Here is a 4,070-nt window from a genome sequence, read left to right as displayed (position 1 = left end):
CTCTCTCTCTCTCTCTCTCTCTCTCTCTCTCTCTCTCTCTTTCTTTTTATCTAACGGTCAACCCTCTCGTGACTTGGAAATCTATTTTCGACCTTTCAGAGGGGAAAAGAGGCTTTTGGACGCAAGATCGTTCTTTGAGAAATTGATTTTTGCCTCGACATTCATTGTGTTGAATGTGATTATATATGGAATACGGGACTGTTGGGTTTGTCTTTTTAAATATTTGAAAAATAATGGATTTGTTTGTAAGGGTTTTATAACAATAAAATTGTGTGCTAATTTTTTTGTTTAATTCTTCTTATTTCGTTGTACGAAAGAAAGGAATTGCAGGTTATTTGAGTGTTACAAAAGGGAAAATTACAGCCCAATACGATATAATAGAATGTAAATTCGTGTCATTATAAAACGCATTTTCAATCGTAATGTTTATGCATTTATGCAAAATTTGTAAAAACCTACGGAATAATATGCAAAAGAGCATATTTAAAGCGCGGATTATAATATTTGAATAATAAATCACTATTTAAGATCACCATTTCTTTTCTCATATCCATGAAAATCTTGCATCCGGTCATCCTTTGAAATACAAATAACTATGTCAAAATTGAATCAATACTCTCAAGAAGTTAGAACGATTAATTTACTGTAACAAAAATTCAATCAATCGCGAGAAGAAATAAGAGTAAAGCTTTTAAAATTTGAAATCGATTGGCCTAAAAAACGAGATATGAAAAAAGAATCTACAAAATTTTAAAGAATAATCGAAATGAATGTATTTGCAAAGAGTTGCAAATCCAAATATTTAAAAAATATCGATGGATAATTTAATACGCACATCACAATCATCGAAAGTGATCCTCTTTCCCTGGATAACAAAAATCGGCATCACCTATCTTTTCCCGCGCGGAGAAGGAACATTGACGGTGAACAATATCGTAAAACGCGGCGGAATCGGATATTCCTCCACCGGAAGCGGGTCTTAAAATTTAATAAGGCGAAACTGCGCGCGTTCCAAGGCGTCAATACGCTTGGCGGATTACGGGGGACGTGGCGTGATATCGATGCACGAAAGAAAGAAAGAAAGAAAGAAAGAAAGAAAAGGAGGGGGAGAAGGGGATAGAGAAGCACCTCAGAATTTTTCCACGTCGTCGATCGTGACTGCGAACGATATAGTTTAATTCTGACGAACGTGAATCCGCGTCCTGGAACGTCGTTTACAAGCCATTTTCTTTTTTCTCTTTCTCTCTCTCTCTCTCTCTCATCTTTTTAATATCGAGCCACGCTCACAATCCGTGAATACCGTTCCTCGAAGCTTCGTTTCTTAAATCGTTCTTCTTTTTTCTCTTTCTCTCCCTTTCCTTTAATCTCTATTTTCCGAGAAACGAAGCAATCGCATCGCGCCAGACGAAATTGAAATCGATTGGAAGTAAAGGGTGTTGTTAAGTGGAGAAGGATCGAAGGTCTTGGGAATTAATAAAGTGGTTTATTGTACTTAAACGGGCGTAATAAAATATCGATTGATATAACGAGGTTTGATTTGTAATTGGAGGGATGAGAGGGGGGGAAATGGGATGACACTTACATTTAGATGGATTAGTAAAGAAACAATAAGTTTAATTTGTATTGTTTGTAAAATGAATTTAATTCGACGAAGAAAAATAATAATTTTAATTTAGAAAATCACGAAAATGAATTTGTTTCTTTCTTTTCCTTTGAATTACTAATGAAATTTAATTTATTTTATAATATTTTTAGTAATTTATTAGACGCTTGGAAATTTCTCTTTTTGATAACATGTTTTTTTCTTTTCTTTTCAGGTGAACTTTGTCGTCCACTGAATTGCAAGAAGAAGGATTTGTGTCTTCTTAAGGATACATTCACCGCTGTTTGTGTTTCCAAGAAGGAACTTGAAAAATCAGGGTAAGTGACTTATATATAAGATACAAAATAATTCTGATAACGAACAATTTTTATAAAAAATTTTCCCCATTTCCTCATTGATACGTGTCTTGAATTGATCCTTTCGCAATCCCGTTCTCCTATCTGAAATTCTAGCTAGAAATTAGCTAGCGTGAAGCTTGGACACCACACTGAACAGTGATTGACGTATCATAAGACCCTCGAGATTGCCAGAGATTCAAACTAGGACCATGAGATTGCAAGATGCTTTCCAAATTAATCACGTGATGCTTGTATCGCAATGTGTCTTGAACGTATGCAAGATCTAAGAATCCTCCTTTCCATCTTTCTCCAAATTTTCTCCTTGAATTAAAATATTATATTCAAATCATTTCAATCTTCATTATTCAAACTCTCTTACTGCACTCTCTGTGTATATTTTCAACAATATTTTCACTCCCCTTTAATGAAAATAATATTCAATCTTCATAAATTAATATTCAATCTGAAATGAAGAAGAAATCATTGAGATAAAAAGCATTGAAAAATTATTCTCCTCCTCGTCCAAAATGGAGTTCCAATAACAATGGAACTTCCACCGCGTATTTCAAATTTTTCCCAAACTCGGTTGATAGATCCAATCCAATCCGGCCATCTCTGCAGACGATCAAAATAAACAGTTCTGTCAGAATTAATCGTTTCGATCACCCCGCCCCGTCCATAGGCTTGTCCGCGGCCAATGATTAACGACGATATTATCCAGCGGCGGCGTTAAACCGAGCGAGAGGAGGGGACGCGTGGAAAGGGAAAGAGACGGTGACAAAGGTGAGGCGATCATTGATTTCCGAGCGTGCTTATTGCCAGTTAAACAGTGATTGCAGCTTTCCACGTGGATATGGTGGCATTCACCTGGAATTTATCTTGAACGCGCGAGACATTGAACGGCCTTCACGGCAAATTAACGGCAGAGGACGTCATAATTGTTCCTGGCTGCTCTTCTGCCCGCTTCGAGCAACGATCCGCGCGAATTCGAGGGCTTATTATTAACGGAATTATAACTGAGGGAGGGATAAGGGGTGGAGGAAGGGGTTTGCTGCGCGACAACGTTGATCGGGATTAGATGAGGTGCGAATGATGGCGTGAAATGTGTCTGGATCAGTCGGGATAGTTGTGACACGTTTAATTGATCCGAAGTGATCGTGTCTGGTAATGGTATGGAAATGTTTGGAAGATGTGACGGAGGTTGAAACATTATCGACAGCTGTAAGGTTTTGTTAGCATTATAAACGTTGGAACGTTTTTGATCATACGGAGCGTGGATTTTTTAATCTTTTTTTTTTGGATTATGTATTTGTACAGTAGAATTTTTATAATTTTTATTTTGATATAATTATTAATCGAGTTATAATATTGTAGAATATAATATTGGTATAAGTAATAATACATTTTGTAGATATTTGAGTCGTATTGGAAATTATCAACTTCATTTTTAAATAAATATTTCATAAGAAATATTTTCAAATGTTTGGAGAAAGAAATATTGATATATAATAAAAAATATTGATATATAATTTTTAATTTGTTAGAGATGTTTTAGAGAAACATTGTATGTTATTTTAAAATCATTTTAATCGTTGAAAATTTAATCAACATCAAAATGTTCAAAGCACGCTTTCTAATTTCTCGAGACAGTTCCATAGATTCATCAGCTTCGTGACTTTATTACCTAGGTCATCTCATCGGTCACCATCAAACTTTATCTTCCACTCCGCTCCCATATTCCATTTTCTCCAGAAATACAAATTTGGCCATTCCGTTCAATCAAATTCCATCGGATTCAATCCGATTTAACTATCCTTTCAAACAAGTTACATTAAACTTCCGTTACTTGTTGCTAAAATAATATATGTCAATTTCCAACTTTAATCAACTAATCCAAAGACACCAAGTTGCCAACTGTTATACAAATTTGAATACTAGATAATAGTACAATTAATAATAAAATTTATAATCCGCCAATTAATATTTTTCAATCTCCATTAATTTTTCAAAATTAAAACGAATTATATAAATGATGAAATTAAAAAAAAAATTTAAAACCCGCCAATTAATATTTTTCAATCTCCATTAATTTTTCAAAATTAAAACGAATTATATAAATGATGAAATTA

At 34.4% G+C, this 4,070-nt stretch overlaps 1 protein-coding gene across 4 annotated transcripts in view; it reads left to right on the top strand.

Moving 5' to 3' along the window:
• The window catches only part of LOC102672479 (proteoglycan Cow), a 187,571-nt gene that overhangs the window by 134,256 nt on the left and 49,245 nt on the right, over positions 1-4,070 (top strand). For all 4 annotated transcript variants that reach the window (XM_031508770.1, XM_006612165.2, XM_031508772.1 and 1 more), the window contains exon 3: positions 1,818-1,920. In XM_031508770.1, the coding sequence (XP_031364630.1) occupies positions 1,818-1,920 (103 nt within the window). The remainder of the gene's footprint in view (positions 1-1,817; positions 1,921-4,070) is intronic.

Source organism: Apis dorsata, unplaced genomic scaffold (genome assembly GCF_000469605.1).
Source record: "Apis dorsata unplaced genomic scaffold, Apis dorsata 1.3 scaffold_99, whole genome shotgun sequence".
In the NCBI taxonomy this organism is placed as follows: domain Eukaryota; kingdom Metazoa; phylum Arthropoda; class Insecta; order Hymenoptera; family Apidae; genus Apis; species Apis dorsata.
The sequence above is the reverse complement of the archived record's forward strand: the minus strand, read 5'-3'. Positions and strand labels throughout refer to the sequence as shown.